Source organism: Corvus kubaryi, unplaced genomic scaffold (assembly GCF_017639235.1).
Source record: "Corvus kubaryi isolate FWS band 111438036 unplaced genomic scaffold, C.kubaryi_AGA036_p1.0 37367, whole genome shotgun sequence".
In the NCBI taxonomy this organism is placed as follows: domain Eukaryota; kingdom Metazoa; phylum Chordata; class Aves; order Passeriformes; family Corvidae; genus Corvus; species Corvus kubaryi.
The window spans coordinates 1,071,784-1,093,251 of NW_024581119.1; the positions used below are offsets into that span (position 1 = coordinate 1,071,784).

General features: G+C 60.2%; 2 protein-coding genes across 2 annotated transcripts; one reads left to right on the forward strand and one right to left on the reverse strand.

The window, feature by feature from the left end:
* Window positions 1–4,082: 4,082 nt before the first annotated feature.
* On the reverse strand, window positions 4,083–14,434 carry TMPRSS13 (transmembrane serine protease 13). The gene is made up of 13 exons (XM_042034204.1): window positions 13,632–14,434; window positions 8,887–9,061; window positions 8,528–8,629; window positions 7,736–7,858; window positions 7,522–7,651; window positions 7,215–7,307; window positions 7,087–7,130; window positions 6,663–6,822; window positions 6,407–6,579; window positions 5,947–6,045; window positions 5,569–5,711; window positions 5,315–5,467; window positions 4,083–5,210 (listed from the first exon to the last, which is right to left on the reverse strand). Exons 1-13 carry the CDS (start codon window positions 13,650–13,652, stop codon window positions 5,196–5,198), a joined length of 1,431 nt encoding a protein of 476 aa, XP_041890138.1. The 5' UTR covers window positions 13,653–14,434; the 3' UTR covers window positions 4,083–5,195.
* Window positions 14,435–16,699: 2,265 nt separating this feature from the next.
* IL10RA (interleukin 10 receptor subunit alpha) lies at window positions 16,700–20,891 on the forward strand. Its single transcript, XM_042034200.1, has 7 exons — window positions 16,700–16,831; window positions 17,591–17,711; window positions 17,800–17,978; window positions 18,222–18,388; window positions 18,706–18,856; window positions 19,017–19,141; window positions 19,270–20,891. The coding sequence occupies exons 1-7, from the start codon at window positions 16,768–16,770 to the stop codon at window positions 20,194–20,196; spliced, it is 1,734 nt and encodes a 577-aa protein (XP_041890134.1). The 5' UTR covers window positions 16,700–16,767; the 3' UTR covers window positions 20,197–20,891.
* Window positions 20,892–21,468: the final 577 nt, after the last annotated feature.

Below are 21,468 nucleotides of genomic sequence, written 5' to 3' on the forward strand. Positions count from 1 at the left end.
CGCCTGAAGGAGCTCCAAGAGACCTGGGGAGGGACTGAGGGACTGATGGATTGATGAGATTAGGGGGAATGGCTTCCCACTGCCACAGGGCAGGGTTAGGTGGGATATGGGGAAGAAATTCCTCCCTGTGAGGGTGGTGAGGCCCTGGCACACGGTGTCCAGAGCAGCTGTGGCTGCCCCATCCCTGGAAGTGTCCAAGGCCGGGTAGGATGGGGCTTGAAACAACCTGGGATAGCAGAAGGTCTGTCAGGGATTTGGAGCTTGAAGATCCCTTCCAAGCCAAACCATTCAGTGATTCTGTGGTTCTACAAAAGTCCCGGTGCCTGCAGGCAGCAGCTGTGAAGGGGAAACGCTCACCTGGCTGTGAAGCCTCCCTTCCCACAGCAGAGCAGGCCTGGACTCTGCCCTGAGCTGCGCTCCAGGCATGGGGGGAGCGAGGAACAGACTGGGAGCTCCTCTGGGGCCAGCAGAAAACACCCACAGGTGAATTGGCAAACACAGCACAGAGGCTTTGCTGTCCTGCTGCCTCCTGAGGGCTGGGAGAGGGGCTGCCAGGCTGCCAGGCCAGGTGGCCCAGTTCACGGGGCTTCAGTCACGGCACTCACCAATCTCAGGGGCCACCCAGGTCAGGGTGGGCAGCAGGGCCACTTCCAGCAGGGCCTGGCTCAGTTTCAGGCACACCCAGGACCTGTTACCTGCACTAACTGCCCCAAATCCACCAGCACTTGGCTGCTGCAGGAAACCAGACCCTTTGGGTGTCACCCAGAGCAGGCCGGGAACCAGCCCACGCTTCAGCCAGCTGGGACAAAACGCTGTCTGGCAGAAGGGCCGGACAAAAAGCCCTGTGAAAAGCACTGAAAGCCCAGTCACAGAGCTTTGTGGCAAGCCCAGTTTGTCCCCATCAGACAGCCAGGCGCGTTGGGAGGGGCAAGATTGGGAGGGAGATCCATGTTCAGTCCAGGATGTCAGATGGGAGCAGGGTGCTGGGGGCACTGCCAGGCAGTAGCTGAGAGCCATGGGCACCACTTTCTCCCTGGCCAGACTGGCACACCTCTGTCTGCATGGCTCCTGCTGCTGCCCTGCAGAGCCATTTCTTCTTGGAAAAACACCTCAGCAATGCTGTCACCACCGAGCTGGCTCATCCCCTATTAACTCCAACGCAACTGAGATAGAAATCAGGTGGTGATGGCACCATTCCACAGCCATTTCCCTGCTTCCAGTAAAACATAAAAAGAAAATAAACCAGCACTGGCATTTCAAGGCAATTATTCAAAGGGTCAAGAGATACAGACCAGCACCGAAGAGCTGGAAAACATCAAGTCCCTCTAATACAGAGGGATAACAGGATAAGGCTGTCAGTTACCCTGCAGAGAGGGAGGCAGGGATCAAGCCATTATAATCAAATTTTGGGCTTCTCTGACCTTATCTGCTCCTCAGCTGTCATTATCCACAGCACACAGTAAAACATTCAGGTGTGACCGTGCCCTGGGGGCTGCAGCGAGCACGGTGGGGCTCTGCAGAACCCTCAGCACAGATCCCCTATGCAGCAGCAGCCAGGACACAGCTGGATGTGGCTGGGTGTGCTCCACGCTCTCCTTCCCTTGGTTCTTTACTTACAAATTCCCAAGGAGCTGCCCAAAGTGAGCAGAATCAAAAAAATTAGCAGCAATTATTTTTTTCCTGTATAAAGTCAGGTAAAATAGGGACCCCAATGTGATTGTGGGAAGGGAAGAGGAAAAGCAGCTCCAGCAGTTGCTCGTGGTAAACATCTGCTCCCCAGAGCTGTGCTGCTGGAGAGGCTGTACCGAGCTCCAGCTTCTCTTCTGGAGAAATTGGGCCAAAAGTAATGTGGAGGCCAGGCAGGAGATGCTGATTTATGCTAACAAAGGGGTTGGGCTGATCTCCTCAGCTGTCTGAGTGAACAGGAGCACTGCCAGGGGAACAGTGAACAGCAGCTCCAGCAGGGCATGATTTCATCTGAGCCCGTGTCCCTTACCCTGGAGCAGGTGTCTCCTCCCCAGACTCGCTCTCCAGAATTTTCCTCTCCAATTTCAAGGTCTCTCCCTGTAATGCCATGCTTGGAAATTGCCTGTTCAGTGGCAACGCAGCCCTCAGCCCCACCAGGGACACGGGAGAATGGAGCAGTGACAAAAGCTGCGTGTGGCCGTAAGGCTCCGTTTACCCCAATAACATCATTTTCCATCAGGTCCAAGTCATTCCTTGTGCCCTGAGCTCCTGCAGGAGCGGGGATCGAGCAGCGGCTGCACTGAAGCTCCTGCACTGCCCCGTGGAGCAGAGCTCCAGCTGAACTCCAGCGACTCCGTGCCAAGTGATGATGTTACTGACCATGGAAGGGAACCAATCCCCAAGTAGAGGAAAAGCATTTTTGCAGAGAAACATCATCGCTGAAACCCTATAAACAAATCTGTTTTGACACAGCAGAACAAAGAGCTATAAAAGGAGAGATCGGGAAAACCACCGCTAATGGGCGGTAATTCACGTGGTGCCCGCCAGGCTGTATTTTTGTAATTTGCATCCCTTTGGGACGCTGGCCTATGATTTCCAGAGCACAGAGGAACATGGGAACAGCCCGGCCAGATGTGGGGCCACGCTCGGCACCCCTTGTCTTGGAAGATGCTCTGGAGCAGGACATTGAGCGAGCAAAGGGCTCCACAGGTGACGGCCTGGGCTGTCCCAGGAGCTCCTCGGGGCTGGGCTGGTACCCACCACAGCTCTGCTCCCCCGGGGGATGGACGGTGCTCCAGGAGTGGAGGCAGAGCGGTGCCCAAGGTGTCTGCCTCAGCTGCACGGCATTTGGGGTCAGCACGACAGCCGTGGCCAGGCGGCTTCACAGGAAAATAATCACTCCTAATCTGCTTAGAAAAGTTCATCCCTTGGGAAAACACAGCATACCTACCCGTGGGCCTGGGGGGAGACACTGCTGGATGGCAGGTTTAGAAGAAATAAATTAAATTTGTATTAGGGGCTGAAAGTGTTTCTCTGCTGTGAGAGACTTTCAGAAGAGCAATACGCCCTGAGGAGGGGAAATCCACAGCAGAGGAGAAGGTCCCACACGTGCTGAAATGTTACCATTACTGGTCCCAGAACACAGCTCCAGCAAGATCAGCCCTTACTGGGTTCCAATTTTTGGCTTATTCCTTCTCAAGAGATCAATTTCTCCAGTAATAAACCAGTACGAGCTGCTGCTCCGCTCCGACTTATCCACAGAAACCCCCAGATCCCAGAGAGCCTCTGCACAAACCTAAGCTGGGTCTGTGGCTTGAGGCCTGCTGAATTCCCACTTTAACCAGACCAAAACAAAACAGGGAAATCAGGCAGGGCCCCATCCCTTACTCAAGATCAGCTGCTTCTGTTTATGGAAAACTGTGTTGCCGTCGCCGCTGCACATGCAGGGCAGTCCCTGCAGCCTGCCCAGCCTCGGTGTGCGGGGAGCGGGAGCCTGCTGCTCCTCCCTGGAATTCAGCAGGGGTGCCCAGGCCCTTTTCACAGGTTATGAGGTGGGAACAGTCCCCTGGGCCCTGCACACTCCGTTCTTCACAGGCAGCTCCTGCATCCGTGGGAGGTTTCTGGGCTGCTGCTCTGAAAAGGGATTTGAGGTCAGGCTGACTTGGTGCTTCCCAAAAGGCACCGACTCCCTTTGTTTCAGTTCAGTTCTGGGGCAGCCACCCAGCACTGCTCCAAATCCATGAGAAGTGAAGCAAAACCAGGAATTCACCCACCCCTTCCCATCAGCAGGGAGGTGGCAGCCCCAGTCCCAGGGAGAGGCAGGTGCTTTCTGCACACCCAGAACCAGACCAGACCTGCTGTCCCAAAATCCCAAACCACAGCGGCCCATACCCTTTCCCAGGGGAAGTGGTCAGTGCTGGGAACCCAGGGGATGTTCCCAGTACCTGAGCAACCTAAAACATTCCTTTTCTCCCAGCCACGAGCAGTAATGCAGAGGGTGAATGGCAGAGAGGGCTACTCCATTACATGCCCCACGTGCCCGCTCCCCAGGGGTCTTTGGTACCTTGGCACATCATTGCTTCCTTCCCAGCCCATCCCAAAGATCCATCTCCACGTGGAGCACTACCAAAACATTTATTAGAAGAGTGCAGGGTGGCCAGGCTCCACAGGACATCCCTGCAGCTGACCACGGGGCTGGGGAGGGGAGCAGGCAGCCTCTGCTCACCCTGGAGATCTCCTTGTGCGCCCCAGCATCCACAAGGAGACGCAGGCATTTGTTTCCTCGAGGGAAAGGTGTCCCTGCTCCGGTGTGGGCAGGGAGGGCAGGCTGGCTGTGCCACCCCTGCAGGCACGAGGCAGCACTCGGGCACCGCAGAGCTCACAGCAGGGAGATCCAGGGCTGGCTCACCCTGGGCACTGCCCGGGTGGGTGACTGCTCTGCACCGCACTCCAGTGTGGCCTTTGGCTGCCGCTGGCTTCTGTCCCACCTCGCACAGCCGCCCTCAGGGTGCAGACCGGCCCCACACCGCTGCCAAACCCTCCCCGCAGCAGACTGAGAGTGGCTGCGGTCCTGGGAGGGAGCGCCGGCTCAGAGCAGAGCCACGGCATGGAAAAACAAACAAACAGGCATTTCTCTCGCAGGGAGGGACGCACTTCCTAAATCCCTCCAGAAACAGGAGAGCCCCTCCCAGAGGGTGGAATATCTGCACCTCGGGGCTCCCCTTCGGGACAAAGCTGCCAGCGTGGCCCCGGAGGCGTGGGCACACCGTGCACCCTGAGGTGGCACAGCTGTGACGTGGCAAAAGGAGAGAGTTCCCTCTCCATGGGCACTGCTGGCAGCCCCTCGCCCACTGAGTGTGCCACGGCCCTGGCAGGAAGCACTCGCACACCCTGTCCAGACAGGTCTATTTACAGGAGAAGAGCCACAGACACGGGGCGAGGAGGTGTCCCCCAGCCAGCACGGCCAGCCGCTGGCATGGGCTGTGTCCCCCCGGGCCTGGCTTGGTGCTGTGCCCAGCTGCCACCATGTCACCCTGGCACCAGGTGAGGGCAGGATCACTTTGCAGGCGCTGTTTTCAGAGTTCGGCGGCAGCCACAGGTCCCTGGCTGCACAGACAGTCCAGAGAGAGGTGGGGGATTGGCTGGTGGCATCGTGCCCTGGCCACAGCCCAGGACAGTGGCGCGTGCCAGCTGGAAAGGCACAGCCCAGGCAAGTGTCCATCCCGCTCTTAGTCGTTCTCACTCTGCAAGGGACAGAGAGGAGAGCGGGCTGAGGTGCCAGGGGCTGGGCTGGGGGTACAGCCCCTCTGCAGGGCCACCCTGCCCAGGCACAGCCCTGCCACCTCACCTCCATTTTACTGTATATCCAGCTGAGGAGCTTTGTCACCCGGGTGTACACTCCGGGCTTGTTCTTCTGGCCACATCCTGTTCCCCAGCTCGTCACCCCGGCCACATACCAGCGGCCGTCGTCCTCGCAGACCAGGGGCCCTCCGCTGTCACCCTGGCTCAGAGGGGCAGAGCAGTGAGGAAGGGGAGATGGGAGACGCCCCTCTGTGGGTACCCAAAACCGGGCAGCTCTCCCCTGGTGAGCCCCCAGCTCACCTGGCAGGCGTCCTTCCCTCCCTGCAGGTACCCGGCGCACATCATCCGGGGGGTCAGGTAGCCCTCGTATACCTTGTCGCTGTTGCAGATCTTGTAGTCAATCAGCTTCACCTCGGCCTCCCGCAGCTTCGGGGATGTGTTATCTGCAAGGCAGGAAGAGCTGTGGGGCAGGAGGGGCCTCGTCATCCCCCCACCGCCCCGGGCCCCGTCCCAGCAGCAGGGAGGAAGCGGGTGTTTCTCACAGGGCTTGTTTCTGCAAAGCCTCGCAGCTGGGAGGGCAATCCCGAGGGTTCTCCCTGCGGGAAAGCCCTCGAGGGCCACAGCAGGGCTGTGCTCGTGGGCAGGAGCTGCCTGCGGGGAGCCGGAGTCCTCCCTCACCTTCATTCTCCCTGGTCTTCCCGAAGCCGGTGATGAAGCAGGACCGGCCGGTCTGGAATCGCTGGCCGTACATGGGCAGGCAGGCGGGGCGGACCTGGGCTGCGGGGACACGGGATGGGAGCCGGGCGGGGAGGGACGGGTGAGTCACCCGGCACAGAAATCTTCGCAGCCCCGCAGCCAGGGAGGAGCGTGGGGCGCAGGAAAGGCTCCCCTCTCTGCCCACCCCAGCAGGGTCTCCCCGGGCCCATGTGGGGCTGGTGGCACAGCCGAGCCCACGGTTGTGTGTGCCAGACCCTTTCTGGCCACGGGACAAGCGAGGTGGCCACGGCACGGTTGGATGCTCCAGCTGGCAGCAGCCCCACACACCCCATGGTTCCAAGGTGACCCGAGCGGCCTCTCGCTCCTGCCCTGTCCCCCAAACGCCACCCCAGCCAAGCCCAGGTGAGCTGTGAGGCCTCACCCGAGAGCAGCAGTGGCCTGGAGAGCTTCATGAGGGCGATGTCGTAGTCGTCATGGTCGTCACTGTAGTTGGAATTGATGATGACCTGGGACACAGGGATGCCCTCCATGGGCTGCTTCAGGTCCGACACCCCTCCGTACACCTTCCAGTCGTCCAGGATCTTCATGCTGTTCCTGGCAGGGTGAGATGGGGCAGGAGGGAGTGAGACCCGGGGCGTGGGGCTGGGCTGGGTGCCCGGGCTGGCAGTGGCACTCACATGAAGAAGCAGTGGGCAGCAGTGAGCACCCACTGAGCGTCGATGATGGTGCCGCCGCAGATGTGGATGGACCCGTACTGCACGCTGACCTGCCAGGGCCATTTGTTCACAGACGTCTCCTTCCCCCCGATGATCCGGCCAGAAATCCTCTGCCCGCAGGCTGGAGGGGAGAGCAGGGCTGGGAGAAAGGCTCGGGGGGAAGGGCAGCATGGAGGGGGACACGCACACAACATCCCCACCACCCATGGGTGCCACACTTGTAGGCCCAGTGGGGACCAGGGTATGCAATATTAGTTTTCTATCACCCAGAAAATTTGCTGGAAAACGCCCCATTTGCCCAACCCTGTGCAGAGAAGGGGGAAAAGTGATCCCAGGCCTGTGAAAAAGGGGCCCACTCCCATCCATGTCCCAGCCAGCTCCTTACTTGTGCATCGCAGGGAGACGTACTTTCCTGTGAGACACTGGGAGCTGCAGGAGAGAGGAGGGAGACCCAGCCTCAGCCCCATTCCTGCGGCACCAGGGCAGGGGCAGGGCAGGAGGCCACCCTGGTACCTGTTGAGGCTCTGCTGGATGGTCTCTCTCTCGTCAGTCACTGTGAGGCTCTTGCCAGACACACGCATGGGGATGTACTCGGTCTGTGACGCACTGGGAGGGGAGAGGACAGGCAGTGAGGGTCCCCCCCATCCAGGCACTGACCACTTGGTCCCTGCATTATGGCCAGAGCAGCGCTGGACACGCCGCCTTCCAGCGGGAAAACACAACACCGGGGAAACAGGACAGCAGACCCTGCACTCAGGCAGGGCAGGGGCCTGGCAGGGCCCTGGCACCCAAGCAGAACAACCTATCCTCCAGGAATTACTTCTGAAATCCCAGCTGCCGGCAGGTTTTCCTGGAGAAGGACTCGTCCCAGTCACTGCTGCACACCGGCAGCCACTGGCTCTCGGTGCTGGAGTAGACGTGGAGCAAGGACTCCTCGGATGAGAAGCGCACTGTGGGATGGAGCGGGAGGGTCAGGGGTGCCCAGCGCCCCGGGGCTCCCCTCATTCCCACCATCCCAGCTCCCGGTGCCTCACCACAGCCCAGCTCGTCGCTCCTCTGGGAGCAGTCGACGACGCCATCGCAGCGCACGGCGCTGTCCTTGCAGCTCTCTGCTGGTTCCTTGTACAAAATGCCCGTCTGCGACCGCCAGAACATGACTGGAAGCAGGAGAACGCCACGCTGAGGCCAGGGCTGGCCGTGGGTGAGGGGCTGTGACCCACCTGGGTGGGCATCCGGAGGCGTGCCAGGCACAGAAACATTCCCAGTCACCAGGTGTGAGGTGTGTTTGAGCCAAGAGTGAACTGGACACAGGGCTGAGGGAGGACTGGCCACCTCGAGCACCCCCCTGTGCTGCCCAGCTGCTGCAAGCCCCTCTCCCTTCACCCACACAAAATGCATTCAGCCTTTGAGTGCTTCAAGCCCACGGCTGGAGAGTGGCAGCTGGATGTCACCAGGGTTTCCCGGTGTTGTGCCTGTTCTGCCTACGGACAATGATGTGCCTTGGGGAGGGCAACTGTGGGTGCTGCTGGGGTGCTCTGCTGCCCACCGGAGTAAGCCCAGCAGAAGGAAAGCACACTGCAGAGCCCCAAGCCCCCCAGATGCTGCCATCAGCCCAGGCAGCAGATCCCTTTTCTGCCTCCCCAGCTCCCGTCTCTCCACCAGATGTTAGGAACACCCAGGGAAAGGGACAAGCACATCCCTGCCTCTGGGCCAGGGGTTTCCTTTTGGCACCTCCCAGTGTGGGTATTCCCAGATTCCGCCAACTCCCAGCCCCTCTGAGGTGCCCTCCAGGAGCCAGAGCCACCCCGGGCTGGGACCCCACTCACACAGCAGGATGAGGGCGATGAGCAGCACGATGAGGACGGAGACGCAGAAGATGAGCGCAAGCCGCCGCTGGCTCATGCAAGGAGCTCTGAACATGGAGGATCCTGGCAGCAGGGCAGAGGCAGGGTCAGGGGGGGTAGCTGCCACCCCAGGGTACCTCAGACCCTGCTGCCCACCTCTGGGCTGTGGGAGAGCAGGGCCACGCACACCCAACCTGCCCTGTGGTCACTATCCTCTCCCTTGTCCCCTCACACCCCCAGGGAAACCCCAGCCCGGCTCTCGGTGCCATCCCTGCCTCCCTCCATCCCGCCCCATCCTGGGTGGGACCAGGGCCAGGAACCACCCCGTGCCCCATCCTTACGTGTGCTCTCACAGGCCGAGCAGGGGCTCGGGGCCGGGCCGGACTCGGGGCTGTAGGGTTTGAAGCTGATGCCCAGGACGTTCTCTCGAGGCTGCGGAGGTCGGGCACCGAAGATGCTGCTGACCGTGGAGACATGGAGGAGGCTGGGGGGGACACTGCTGGGCGAGGCAGTGGTCTGTGGGCAGAGGGGACTGTCACCAGCAGCGACTGCTGCCCACCAGAGAGTCCCCCAGCTGCCACCCTGCCAGCTGTGAAGGTAAAAGCAACACACGGACGGAGCTGAGCCCCCCTGGCACCACAACGAGCCTGCTCCGCACAGTACCACGAGCCTCACAGAGAGTCACAACCCCAGTGCTTCTCTCTGCACCAGAACCTGAACCATATCCCACCCAGGGTGGCCAAAAACCTCCTTGTCACACGGCTTTTCCCCTTCAGGGGGCTGAACTTCCCAAAGCCATCACTGTGTGCCGAGCAATCAGCCGGGCATTTGGCATCGTGACAGTCACGCTGTGGCCCAGTTCCACGGGGCCAGTGCCCCAATTTATGCATCTATCCTTAATTAGCCATTTGAAAAATACACTGCAATTTCCAGCTGTCATTTAGTAACACTTAATAATCAGTGTTTTCCAAGCCCTGAAACGTCCTGCACCCTGGAATGCTGCTCTGCAATTGTGTCACTCCCGATCCATGAATTCCCGAAAGAATATGTATCTGTTTCCTTTCCTCAAAATACACTCTCCAAATGCTCCCTCAGTGACAGAAACCAGAGCCTCTCATTTTCCTTCAGAGAGAACCTGTGAACAAATCCCCAAATAAATGCTGCTTCCTCTACCTTTTGTAGGATGGATGGGGCTTGGAGCAACCTGGTCCAGTGGAAGATGTCCCTGCCCAGGGTACGGGGCTGGAACTGGGTGAGCTCCCAACCCAAATCATTCTGGGATTCTGTAACAGCTCTTCTGAAGGGGAACCCAGGGTGAAGTGGAGCCACCACCCCGCAGGGACAACTTACCAGCCAGAGATGGGCTCTAACACATCCTTCTGGGAGCCTGTCTCTGATTTTCGGCCCTGCTCTGCTAGAGATCACCTTCCCCACGGGCAGAAATCATCCCTTTCCCTGCTAAGCCAGCGAGGAGCACTGGGGCTGGAGCACAGCCCTGGAACGGGCAGGACGGGCACATGGGCACAGCGGGGGCACTGCTGGGAGCCCCCCTCGCCCTTCCAGCTGGGTTTTCTCTCCCCTCGTGTTTCCTGCCGGGAACCGGGAGCCCTAATGAGCAGGTCGTGAGGCTGCTCGTGCTTTGTGCTTTGTCAGTTCGGCTGTGCCTTCCCTTGCGATGCGCTGGTGTAACTTCCTGGGCATTATCTGTGACTCACGGCCCGGCTTGGCCACGCGTCCCGCGCAGGGTCCGAGCGCAGCCCAGCGCCGGCCGCGCACCGGGGACACGCCTGCCCTGCTCGGGCTGTGCCTGCCGAGCTCAGCCCCGCAGAGCCGGCGGCCACAGCACCCCGGGCTCCGGGAGCGGCCGGGCCACCCGCCCTGGCCAGCAGCGGGGTGTGCGGGGCCAGCCCCCGGCACAAACCTCCTCCCACCCCCGCGGGCCCTTGGCACAGGCACCGCTAATGTCCCCCGGCCATGGGGAGCCACCTCCCCGCTCGTGTGGAGCTCCCCGGGCTCCTGTGCACGGGGAGGAGCAGAGAGAGGCACCTTCCGGAGCAGAGGCACTTTCTGTTTCACTGCATCAGCCCCACTCTCACCTCTCCCCTGCCAGACAGCAGGAGCAAGCCTGGATCTGCTCCAGGTTTCCCTACACCCGGATTTCCCACCAGTACCGCAGCCTCGCCCTCTCCCAGAGGTGCCAGGGAGATCAGGAGAGCCCCTCAGTTTTCTCCTCGGGGCTGGGAGGCCTGGAGGGTGCCCTGCAGTGCCCTCCCCTGATGAGCCTGAGCAGCCACAACACTGAGGGGATTTCAGTTCTCACGCCCCCACATCGTGGGGCATCCCTGGCTACCCTCAGTGCTCACTGTCGGTGACAGGTCCTGAGCAAAGCAATGGGGGGATGCCAGAAACCCTTCTGGGGAAAAGAATTTCTCCTGCCTACGTCTAAATGAGGTTTTTGTAAATGTCCTTTTACCCCGGCATTTGTGTGCCTGTCATCTCCACACATCTGATATTTCAAGTCTCACCCTGCAGCAGCTGTAACCCTTTGCTTATCAGACCAGCAGAAGTGCAATCCTCCAAAGGGGAAACCTCTCCATCACACTCAGAAAACACAGCCCAGCTTCCCCAGGGAGCCAGCAAGGCTGGATGCCACAGCACTCCCACCTCCAGTGTGCAAATATATCAAATTAACACCGAAATATGCCGTAGGCCAGACTGCTCTGAGCACTCCTCAGCAGGAAGCAAATGCTCTTTCAGTGAACTTCCAGCTACTTACTTCCTTAAAAGTCTAAAGAATTTTGTGGACCTGCCAAAGAAGGTAACAGAGCTCTTGCCACGGGCTCCAGGTAAGCAGTTTAGGGCCACTGCAGCAGGGTGCATGCAGTGGTGCATGAGGTGGTTTCACGAGATGTTTCTGTTGAGGAGAGCGTGTGACCCCGGTGAGTGAGTGATGGCTCCTGCCCACAAAACCTTTACTCATCCTTCGCTGGCTTTTGAGTAAAAGTCAGAGGCAGAGCCGAGCTCAGATCACACGCGCGGCTGTGGTTTGAGCCCATTCCCCGACGGCCTCTGCCAATGCTCCACCAGCCACGGGAGTGATCCATGCCAGAGGCAGCTGTGGGGAGGGGGGCACAGCCAGGCCCTGTTTGTGGCACAGATGGCTTTCACAGGACAGCCAGGAGGGACACTGGGGACACTCGGGGACTCCTGGCCAGCTTTGCTCACCTTGCAGACACTGCCTGTCTGCAACATGAGCCCTTTGCTAAACCTGTCAGAAGTGCAAACATCACCTTAACTCCCTCTCCCTGCTCCAAGGCTTAGAGCAGAGCTGGGCAAGGCACCCAAATCAAAGACAGCAGCACTGAGGTGCCTGTTCCCTTTGCGCCGTGAGCTGCCACCTGCACTGACCTGCAGCTCTGCACCCTGACGTGGAGCAGCAGAGGACAATCACCAGGGGAACGGCAATCCAGGCTGGCTGGAGGCTCAGGATCCAGGGAAACCAGCCAGCAGTCACCCGCAGTTTCAGAGTGGGAGGGAAAGCGGAAGCCAGGGAACACCTGGGTGTTGCAACCAGACCCAGGGCCCCACCGTGTGGGCCCTGGCTTAGATAAACTGGAAGGAGCTGCCTCAGATCATCCTCGCCAGCTGAGCTCGGCCGCCCACTCTCGCCATGGCTCCAGCTGCTCACAGCCCCGTGTCCAGGCTGGGAACTCCTTCACCTGGTTGTGAAGCGCCGATTGTGTGCGCAGAGCAGCTCAGCCAGCACACAACAGAGACATTGTCCTCGCTGGGGACAAAGCCGTCCCCAGCCTGTGAGAGCCCCAGTCCCGCTGGGTGACACTGTCCTGCTCGAGTGCCACTGCTGAGAGGGGCCTCCCTGGGAGGGGACAGACCCAGCGCCAGAACAGGACGAGAGGACACTGCCAAGACCCCGATACACACAGCAAAGGGAAATCCCAAAGCCAGCCAGGGTCACTTTGCAAGTGCAGGTGACCAGCTGCCGATTGAGCCAGCCCGGTGTGGCCAGGGACAGGTCACCCTATGCCAGTGTGAGCACCCTTCGGGCACAGATCCCAAAATGTTCCAGGGGCTGAGTAACTGCTGCTCACCTCACTCCACCGAGGGGCAAACGGAGGCCTGGAAAGACGAAGCAACTCTGCTGCAGTTGCAGAGCCAAGGGTGGCTCCTGGCACTCCTGATGGCCCATTTAACCCGAGTGACAATGCCAAGGTGGCCCAGTCGGGTTGTCCAGTATTGGGCAATTGTCTCTGTATGTGGGCATCCCAGTTCCTGCCCCACTGTCACCAAGATGCAGTGATGCCACCCTGCTTTGGGGCCACCCTGAGACCACTTGGCATCTCCTCAGACCCAGCCAACATCCAGCATGACCCCGCTGTGACCCTGCTCCTGGCTGGCACCCCCACGCCAAGGGGCAGGAAGAGGACAGTGTTAGAGCTGGCCTTGCCTCCCCTGGCGCCCCATCCACCCCGTCACCGCCGCCTTTGTTCCATGTGTCGCTGGCACAGCCGGCGCTGCTCGGCACGGTAATTACTCGCTGCCTCGCCCGGTGCCCAGCCGGGATGGATGTTTTCTTCATGACAGGATGCTCAGCAAAGCCCCACATCCAGGGCTGAGCAGGTCCCAGTCAGCCCAGCCCAAAAAGGGCACAGGGAAAACTGCCTGGAGAGGGGGAGCAGCAGGGCCGTGCCCACCAGTGCAGTGCTGCTGGAAAGTGCCGGAGGGCTCAGGAACGTGCCAAGCGGCACCAGATCCCTCTGACAGCACCAACTGGTTCCCTCAGTTTACAACTCCAGTGTGGCAAAGTACCCGAGAGCCTCGACACCTCTGCCAGCCCGGGGCTGGCACCAGGGATGCTGCTGGCTGCCCTCCCTCCGTGTGCCAAGAGGTGCCGGAGGCAGCAGCTCCCCAGGCAGCTCCCCCGGCTCCTTCTCCCTCCGGCTGCTGTGAAGGAACACCCCGGAGAGCAGGAGGGAGAGGCCGGTCCTTCCAGCAAACCCCGAGGGGAGCGTGTCCATGGAGCCCCGGAGCGCCCCGCGCCCCCAAGCCGGGAGCCGCCCGCACTTACCGGGGGGGTTTTGCCGTCCATGGGCCGGGATCGGGGCTGGGCTGGGCTCAGAGCTCCGGCACGGCCATGCCAGCAGCGCGGTGCCGAGCAGAGCCGGCTCCGCGGGGCCGGGGCAGGAGGTGTTTGGCGAGCGGGCTCGTACGTCAGTGCCAGCAGCAAACCAGTCGGACCTGCCGCCCGGCTCCAGCGCCGCCGGTTTCCCAACTGCTCCAGGCGCAGCCTGCAAAACACCTGCCCTGTGCCGGCCGGCCCAGGGATGCGGGGCAGGGGCAGCGGGGCCTTGGGAATCCGGGAGTGCGTGAGACCTGGCCCCAGGGCACAGCAGCATCCTGAGGTTGCCCGCTGCTCTCCTGGCTGCCCAAGCCCCGCTTCCTCCCCTCTGTGCCCACCACTCACTCACTCACCCAGAGCTCTCCTGCCCTGCCAAGCACAGGAGGGGATGCACAGCCTTGCCCAGCCCCAGGAAGAGCTTTCAAGTGTGACCCAGAGGTCAAGAATTCTCTGTTCCAAGGGAAATGAAATGCCATTTCCCCCTAGTTTCTCTAGAGGCCTTTTCACTCCTCCACTAATGGAGCGATGCTTCTTCCAGGAGCCAGCAGCAGCCCCTGCCTCCCCTGCAGGCACAGCCTGGGGGCTGCTCTGCTTGACCAAGAACCCAGGCAGAAGCAGGTGAAAATATCCCGGTTAAAGGAGAAAAGCCTAGCTTCATTCTGTGCTTTCTGACAGCCAGGCCCATGACCTGCAGTGCCACACGTTTCTCTGGGCATTATTCATAGTGTAAGTCCCTTATTCATCCAGCTCCCCACCCACACCTGCTCATCAGAAGAGCAGGAGACCGGCAGGGACATCCAAGCTTGGAGGAGCCCTGCTGCAAAGCCCCTTCCTCTTGAGGCTGGGAAGCCTGGGCTGGATCCCTTGGACCCCTCCTGCTCTCAGGATCCCAGCTCACAGAGCAGTTCTGAGCCAGCCCTCACTCCACAGTGCACTCCTCTGTAAATTTCACAGGCATGAGTGGTTTTGGGGGGGTTTTGTTTGCTTTTTGTGCCTCTGCAGGCTTTGCCTGCTGAGTGCCAGGGGTGGCCAAGCACTGAGCTGCACCCCCAGACAGCCCTGAGCCAGCCGTGCCCCCTTGAGCTGCTGCGTCCGCTTCAGAAAGGGATTCTCAGAAAACAATTCCAGGAATCATTCATTGTGTGCTACAAAGCCACCGATGGAGAGCAAGTTCCAGAGAACAGGGTGTGTGGCTTGACTCCAGCAGCCCGATGGTAAATGTCAGCGTGCACAGCAGCTCCCAGGGGAAAACCTCACCTTCCCTGCTGGTAACTGCTGCTGGGAGCCCTCCCAGCTAGCAAAGAGGAGCTAAAACACACAGCCAGAGCCAGCTCCACCAGCCCAGGAGAGCTGCTCCAACCTCCAGGCATGAGGGAATTGGGATGAGGATCACTCTGCTCTGCTCTGTCCTGCGGCAGGGCTGTGCAGAACCAGCCCTCCGGCCCCATCCCTGCCCTGCTCGGTGCAGCATCACCTGTGTGACCCTGCTGTCACCCTGCAAAAGCTTCCTGAGGGACACCAGGAAGGGAAATGCACAGACCCAGGTGCTCCTGGCCTGCGTTTCTTTGCAGTGTGTGCACAGGGAGGCATTTCAGGGTCAGCCACATCACCCCCAGCTCACACTGTTCCCTCGCCTGCCTCTCCTGTGGCACCTGGCAGTGCCCTCCCTGCAGAGGTCAGGAGCCAGCCCGAGTCCCACTTGCCATGCAAGAATTCTGCAGAACTCTCGTTCCTCCTCAGCCTCTTTCATCTTCCCCTAAACTGCCAACCACTTCTCCCAAGCCTCTGAACCGCCTCACCCACAGGACCAGCCCCACAGCGGCGTTTCCACAAAACTCCCCTTTCCTGGGTTTTGGTCCCGTTGCTTTTAATTGTCATCACCTTACACAAAACACAGTCTGTGGCTTTGTGTGGGTCTGGCTGTGCTTCATCTCGACGCCTCTGTTCAGTGGCTGCCCAGTGACGCAGGGGCTGAGAGCAGAGTGGCAAGACATCAGCTGGTCTGCCCAGGGCAGGGGGATAAACCCAAGGCAGGGAGGGCATCTGCTGCTGGTGCTCCGGCCAGGCTGGAAGTTTGTGGAAGCCCTTGGCTTTCAGCAGAAAGGATAAGTCAGGGAAAGCAGGAGAAATCTCCCACTTCAGGCATTTAAGATGGTTCTTCAAAGAGGAGCCTTCATGTCTGTGCCCCCTATGATGCTCTCTGAGTCTGTCCAGAGCACTTTTGGTTTCTCTTGTCTGTATCCTTTCCACTAACTCCCCAGTGGGAAATTCCTCTTTTTGAGGAAAATCACTTTCCACCACATGAGGGCCCCAGGAAAGCCCTCAAGCAAGCTCTGAGGCAAAGCAGAGCACTCGCAGCCTGCTGGGAGTTGACGAAGGTCCCAGCATCACCAGGCAGGCAGGACATCGCCGTGGGGCCAGGGGTCACAGACACACGGGGGGGCTACCAGAGCCTCAGGAACAGTGGCAGCCCCTGTGTGACACTGGATTCTCGATGGCACCCCTGTGCCAGGGTGTTTGCAGGACACGGGATAGCCCAGAGGTTGTTACTCAGCCCCAGAAATGGAGAAAGGGGAATTGCAGGCTGAAAGGCTGAGCCCAAAGGAAGGGAAAGCCAGAACCCCCTCCTGGGACTCCGGGGCTGGTTAGTATCTGGCTGGATTTACTGCTGGCAGGACAGGACACAGTGCTGCACTCAGTAAAACCCCTGAGCCAGGTCACCCTCGGTGCTAACACTCACCTGTGCGGTGCTTTTAACACCTCATTTCACACCAAAGCAGCAGAGACATCATTCACTTGTACTTGCCTTTCTCAGCACGACCCCGCTTTGCTCAGAAAAGCCCCCAGAATTCTTCCTGTCAAGCTCTGTCGGAAATGCCCAGCCTGGGCTGAGGCTTTGGCTGGGGTGAGTGGGTGGACAGCAAAGAGAAGTGGAAGCGGCTGCTCAGTCACTTTGCTGGCGCTGTTCGAACGCCTCCGAGACGTCACTGAGCCAGCCCCCGGGGGAAAAACGAGTACTCAGCTGCTGCTGGGACAGAGCCCAGCCACGCGCTCGCCCTGCTGCCACGGAGGATGCTGAGCAGCCATGGTCCCCTTTGCCACCGCCCTGGCACTGTGCCTGGCACTGCTCCTTGCCTGCCCGACGCGCGGTGAGTCTCTTGTGCTGGTTTTCGTCTTCCTGCTGGCTGGGGCTGAGCCCCACGGCTCCGGGTGGGCTCCTTGGAAAGGGGGAGCAGACAGAGAGGGGGTTGGAGCCACAGCCTGGACACCTTGGCTGGGTGCTCAGCCCTCAGATCAGTGCTTCGGAGCAGGGCATGCTCATCGCTTGCCTTTCATTGCTGCTTGGGAGCCCAAAGGCTCAGCGAGGGGCACCAGCCTGGCTTGTCCGCACTGGTGTGACCACGAGGGGCCATGGTCACTGGGAACACAGTGCTGGGGTGGGTGTTTGCCAGCAGACAGCAGCTGCTGGGGAAACCTGCAAAGGAAAGGTGGCAGATGTACAAGTGAGGCTTTTCTGCCAGGTGACAATACCGAGATCAGGCAGGAGGTGTGAAAAAGTCTGGTTTCATCCAGGCAGCAGATGAGCAAAACAGGAAAGCCGAGTCCAAACAGAGCTGGTGGCAAACAGCAGGGGACGAGGGATGCAAATACAGCTCCTTTCTTGAGGCAGAAAAGAACCGAGAAGCCCCAGCTGGGCTGTCCCCAAAGAAAGAGGAAGGAGAAGAGGGGGATGAGTAAATCCTGAAAGTCAGAAAGAGAAATCTGGGCAAAGGCTTGCACGTTTTGGGTGGTCAGTGCTGTCACGTCACCCATCACGGGGCGATGCAGGAGGCTGTCCCAAGGCTGTCCCTGTGGGGCTGGTGGGACAGGGCTGTGCAGCCTCCCCGAGCTCACCGTGTGTCCCGCAGGTGAGGAGCTGGCCAGCCCCCAGCACGTGCGCTTCGCCGCGGAGGTGGCACGGCACCTGCTGAGGTGGGAGCCGGGGCACGACTCCCCCAGCAGCGCCCGCTACGACGTGGAGTACAAAGTGTGAGTAACACGAGGGGAAACATGGGGGTCCTGCCCTGCCAGGATCTGATTCCAGCTCTCTGCTCACCCCTGGTGCTTCTCCCCGCAGCTATGGCTCAAAAGTCAACTGGACAGCCATCCCAGAGTGCGGGAAGACCTCAGAGCACTTCTGTGACCTCACCTACTACACCCTGGACTCTGAGCGGCGCTACTATGCGCAGGTCAGAGCCGTGTCTGGGAACCGCACGTCCCCCTGGCAAAGGACCAACGCCTTCTCCCCACAGGAAGGTGGGCTGGGGTTTGCCTCTGTCCACGCTGCACTGGGGTTGGTGGGGTCAGGGTGCCAAACTGCTTGGGAAGAGCAGTGGGATGAATGAACGCAGGGATATTTCCCTCCACACCTCCCTGGAGGGCAGGCGGGCTGCGCAGGGGGATGGGTGCGACAGTCACAGCTCAGCCTGGTGCTGCAAAGGCTGAGAGCTGTGAACAGGAAACAGCCCTGACCTGCTGTTGTGACTGATCTGCTTCCAGCCGGCCTGCGCCTGGCGAGCAAGAGCCTCTCCGTGAGGGGCAACTCCATCCAGGTGCGGCTGCAGCTGCTCCTCCGCTCCGGGAACATCACCGTGGAGAACAGTGACTTCCAGAAGGAAATGACCCAGTACCACGTGCACGTCAGGAGGACACAGGACAACCACACGGTGAGAGGAGTTGCTGCTCCCGTGTTGTCCCCATCTGTCCCACACGGTGCTACTCAAGTGGAAAAACAGACTGCTAAAGCACGGTCTTCTGTAGGAGTAAATGCTGAGCTTTCTCACAGCCACAGCAGCACAGAGAGGTGTCTCTGCATGTTTTATGGCAGAGTTTTCCAGCTCTAGTGGGGATTTTGGGTCTATCTGCTGTCATCATTAGCACAACACACCCTGGGGACTTTCCCCAGGGGACAGAGGAGGAGGAGGAGGGAGGAAAGCAGGAGCTGGGGGCTCTCAGGTGCCAGCCTGTGCTCTGTTTGTTGCAGTTCAGAGTGCTGGAGAAGAGTGCAGAGTTCACCATCAGTGACCTGTTCTCGGTGACAGAGTACTGCGTGAGCGTGGAGCCCAGCATGGCCAACAGGCCCGTCCCCGCCACGCGCACCGACGAGCAGTGCGTCACCACCGGCCACAGGGACGGTAAGTGGGACCCAGGGAAGGGGGGAATCACGAGATGCAGATTCCCCCCCAGCCTCCTGGCCCTGGGGATGTGGGGGTCCACGCCAGGGCAGCCTCTCTGTGCTGTGTGCACTGAGGAATCCCCCTCTCCCCCCTCACCTGGTCATGTCCTCTCTTGCAGGGAGCACAGAGCTTCTCTCGGGCATCCTCAGCTCCTCCTTCATCATCCTGTTGCTGCTGGGCCTCCTGGGGGCTCTGCTGGCACGCACCTACATAAGGAAACCTGTGAGGACGCCGTCTGCCCTGGTAAGGCAGGGACAGTGCCGTGGCACCCTCTGCAGCCAGAGCAAGGCTGCGGCTTGGGGAGTGCTTGCAGAGGTGGGCACCAACCAGGGGTGAAGCACAGCTCACTCCCCTCTTTCTCTCCCTCCCAGAAGTCCTTCATGAAGCAGAGCTCGCTCTGGGTGGAGCATGAGCCCCCATCCTCAGGCAGCCTGGACGCAGACCCCATCCAGCAGCTCTTCCTGGGCCAGAAGGAGCCCCAGCCGGACAGCAGCCCTGACGGCAGCACCAGCACAGCTGAGCTGTCCCTGGAGCAGGGCTGGAAGCTCCCAGCATGGCCCAAGGACCAGCTGGGGCCCACAGGGAGCAGAGACAGCAGCGGCACCAGCACCGACAGCGGCATCTGCCTGCACATCCCCTCCTCCTCCTCCTCCCTGAGCTGCTCCGCAGGCCCCGAGCCCCAGGGCTACAGGCAGCAGCTGCCCACTGCTGAGGACAGTGGGGTGGGCTTGGAGAGCCCCTGCCCTGCTCCTGGCTGCTCCTCTGGCAGCGGGAATGCCAGCCCAGGGGAGCCTGGGCTCTCGCCCACCATCCAGGAAGACGTGGAGTTCCGGGGGTACCTGCAGCAGTCCAAGGGCACCGTGCAGCCAGAGCAGGCCCTGGACAAGGGAATGCCCCTCCTGGGCTGTGCAGGGTCCGTGCAGGGCCTGGGCAGCACCGACACCGTGCTGGACATTGAGTGCTCTGAGCTGGCCGTGTCCAAAGGGTATTTGAAGCAGTCGTCTCCTGAGCATCCCCTCACGCAGGACCTCGCTCCGTGGGGAGCCCCTGCCTGGGACTTCTCCAGCCAGATGGGGCCCCAAGCCCCCACTCTGCTGAGCTGGGCGGCTCCAGGTGCTCCATTGACCTCCAAAGCCAGCCCTGAGCTCCTGAAATCTCCCTTCGACCTGAGCATCTTTGACAACACTGCCTTCCTGGGGACGCTGCCGCTCGTCTCCAGCCTCAGCTCCGACTGGATCACGCTGCCCATCAAGCCCCTGACCCGGCTCAGTGGGGACAGCAAGGACAGCCGCCTGTGACCCGTCCTGGGGGCCACCAGCCCTGCACACTGACCCAACTACCTCGTCTGCCACTGGATAAGCTACCGCCAACCCCTGAATGTTCACGGTGCCGGGCCCAGACGTGGCCCAGGAGCACCAGCTCGCCCTTGGTGGGGCTGCTTTGGCCCTGGTCCTGCTGTGGGCAGCCCCCAGTGCGTCCCTCCAGCCAGTCCAGCTAATGGGAACAGGGATGGGCTGTGCTGGAGGGGCTCATCCCGACCTCCTCGGGCCACCAAGGATGCACACCAAGGCACCTCTGCCTTGTCTGCCCTCAGCAACCCAGCACGGGGCGCAGGGCCACTCTCAGGGCCTGGGGCAGTCCTGTGCTTCCACTTCCCCCTTTCCTGGGCCAGCACTGGGCTCCTCCTGCTGATGTCCACACTTCTGATGCCATCCTGGACTTTCACAACACGGACACCAAAAGCAGACGTCAGCCTGACATCAGCACCCTGCCTGACCTCTCATGGATGGACCGAGGGACTTTTCTGACCCTACAGAGACCTTTCAGCATCCAGCCCCTCTGGGAGAGCCCCAGAACAGGATACGGGATGCACCTACAAGCCCAGCACAAGCCAGGGCAGCCCTACCCACACTATGGTCTGTGTTCTGCCACTGTTGGACACAGACATTATTTATTGCATTTCACTTGTAAATACAGAAAGGATATGATGCTATTTATTTGGTCCACTTGTCTGTTCATCCTCTCCTAAGGCCAAGCTGAGCTTTCTGTTTCCAGATTTGGACATCCCCCATCAGCAAAGAGCAATGTGCCTTTGCCTCACGTGGGGAAGAGCATTTCCAGGTCACAACTGGGAAAAAGGAGAACCAAGAGCTTCTCACGCACCTGAGTTCCCGGGTGGTTGTCCCTGGGGAATTTGTGGGAGCACTCACCAGAGGAGCAGCAGGGAAAAGGAGCTGGGCTGCTCCCAGTGATTCCACAGGGATGCACATCCCATGGGACAGCGCGTGGGGACATCACCAGGGGAGGACAGGAGCAGAACAAATCAAACCCAGGGGTGGAGGGAACCGGGGAAGGCAACAATCAGGGCTCTGCTCTGCTCAGCAACGTGGTGTTCAGTCATAGGCTGGGCCCGATGATCTCAGAGGTCTTTTCCAAACGAATTGATTCTGTGATGCTCTGAGCAGGTGTCGTCAGAATGGAAACAGGATGAGACAGAACAGCTCACTCTGGGTCACCTTCCAGCTCACAGGGAAGGTTTTCCAAAAGTGACTCTGTTTCCAAGAACCTTC

Excerpts from the sequence above, each read along its gene's own strand:
- IL10RA (XM_042034200.1), top strand. The coding sequence starts at position 16,768 with ATGGTCCCCTTTGCCACCGCCCTGGCACTGTGCCTGGCACTGCTCCTT. Across the intron at positions 17,979-18,221 it reads CGCCTTCTCCCCACAGGAAG|CCGGCCTGCGCCTGGCGAGC; the intron begins GTGGGCTGGGGT and ends ATCTGCTTCCAG. Across the intron at positions 18,389-18,705 it reads GGACACAGGACAACCACACG|TTCAGAGTGCTGGAGAAGAG; the intron begins GTGAGAGGAGTT and ends TGTTTGTTGCAG.
- TMPRSS13 (XM_042034204.1), bottom strand. The coding sequence starts at position 13,652 with ATGGACGGCAAAACCCCCCCG. Across the intron at positions 7,652-7,735 it reads GAGCGACGAGCTGGGCTGTG|TGCGCTTCTCATCCGAGGAG; the intron begins GTGAGGCACCGG and ends TCCATCCCACAG. Across the intron at positions 6,580-6,662 it reads GCTGCCCACTGCTTCTTCAT|GAACAGCATGAAGATCCTGG; the intron begins GTGAGTGCCACT and ends TCACCCTGCCAG.